The sequence below is a fragment of the Sinocyclocheilus rhinocerous genome, unplaced genomic scaffold (genome assembly GCF_001515625.1).
Source record: "Sinocyclocheilus rhinocerous isolate Xijiao unplaced genomic scaffold, SAMN03320098_v1.1 scaffold1625, whole genome shotgun sequence".
Lineage (NCBI taxonomy): Eukaryota > Metazoa > Chordata > Actinopteri > Cypriniformes > Cyprinidae > Sinocyclocheilus > Sinocyclocheilus rhinocerous.
The window spans coordinates 432,098-433,872 of NW_015655987.1; the positions used below are offsets into that span (position 1 = coordinate 432,098).

General features: G+C 38.5%; 1 protein-coding gene across 1 annotated transcript in view; it reads left to right on the plus strand.

The window, feature by feature from the left end:
- Positions 1-245: 245 nt before the first annotated feature.
- LOC107718943 (uncharacterized) overlaps positions 246-1,775 on the plus strand; it is a 3,976-nt gene continuing 2,446 nt past the window's right edge. The window contains exons 1-2 of the mRNA XM_016526192.1: positions 246-492; positions 995-1,768. Coding sequence (XP_016381678.1) covers positions 256-492; positions 995-1,768 — 1,011 coding nt within the window. The 5' untranslated portion in view covers positions 246-255. The remainder of the gene's footprint in view (positions 493-994; positions 1,769-1,775) is intronic.

Below are 1,775 nucleotides of genomic sequence, written 5' to 3' on the forward strand. Positions count from 1 at the left end.
GCGGAAGTATGATTAAATTATCACAGCCAAAGATCAATGATCGAGTTCTGCATGTATTTGTGCACGTTCCTAACAAATAAATTACAGTAATTGCGGTAAAATAACTGTATGAAAACAGTGATATTGACATAACTTATCTAGTGTCCATGACCTGTAAATCTGTAACACAGTCTGCATGGTTATTTATTGCCTAGATGGTCTTTATATTGGCGCTTTGCATGGATGCTGGACATAGCTGATGAGTTTGCAGCCAAAATGAAGATATCAGTCATACTTCTTTACTTCTTTTTGACATTATGTCCTCTCTCTGAGGGGTTGCCCCTCAACTGTCCTTCTCCATTTCTGAATGAGAGTGCACACCTGGGATCAGGGAAACTATGTGCAACATTGCAACTGCAGAGCAAGCTGTCCTGCCCCGGTGTAAGCCTGTCAGTAAGGGAAAATGTGCAACTGAATCCTGAGAAATGGCATCTGGAGAGTCTGTCACTGAAGGTGAGCTTTTAAAATGCATGTTTACTACATAATTTTCTATATGGAAAGTAGCATTACGTCCCTTTCTGTCTACTTGTACATAATATTTCTATATTTTTTTATTTACACTGTAAAACAAAAATTATTTTTAAAAATATGGTAATTTACAGTGTTTTTCTCAAAATGGGGAAATTTAAGGTGCATTTAATTATTACAGTGGTGGTGTGGTAGTTTTTTCAGCAAAGCCCTGCCAAAGAGACATTTTGAGTAAAGCATGTTTTAATGGTTTTAGAAATGTTCACCAGATGCCTTTTAGAGATTGTTTGGCCACTGTAATTGTGTATAGGCAAATCAAACAATAGCCTAGGCCCTAGGGCCTCTGCACTGTTGAAGGCATCATATTAACAAACTGATCAAGGGGGCAGGCTTAATATATCTCTGATATACTTTTGTTATGTATCTTTATCTCCGTTAACTATGGTCTCATGAAATTGTAAAATTAAATCTTACTACTTCTTTTTAGGTGGAAAAAAACTGCAGTTTTATGGTGTTGAAACAAGACAAAGAAAGCCAGCATTTTCCTGGAGGATTCTATTCAAACATTACTATAAACTCCATCAATACACAGTCAGAATTTTTGTGTGTTTGCACAAATTTGCACATCAGATACAGACGTGCTCCACCATCATTTAAGGATTTTGTGATGAAACATTTAGTGAAAAATCCTGCACATCCATCTGATAACAACTTTTGGCAGAAAGCGTGGGATTCTGCAGTGGATTATAGACGGAATGTAAAAAATAGCAGATATATACCAAAGATACAATCCTTCATGGAAAAAAAACTTTTTAATGGAAAAAATTTAAAGAAAATGTTCACACGTGCATTTCCAATTAAAGCTTCTAAAGAAAGAACTTTATTCAGAAGCACAGGCAAAATGGATATTTATGATGTTACTCAAGATGAATTTAATAAACTAACAGTCCAGAAAAGAAATGATTATGTTGTGGTTGATCTTGACAAAAATAACAAGCCAGTTCATTTTGAACCAGTTAAAAAAGATATTGCTAAACAGTTAGAACAAGTGAAAGAAGAGGCGGCCAACGGAGAAGAGGCGGCCATCGAAGAAGAGGCGGCCATCGGAGAAGAGGCGGCCATCGAAGAAGAGGCGGCCATCGGAGAAGAGACAGCAATCGGAGAAGAGGCGGCCATCGGAGAAGAGGCAGCCATCGGAGAAGAGGCGGCCATCGGAGAAGAGGCGGCCATCGGAGAAGAGGCGGCCATCGGAGAAGAGGCGGCCATCG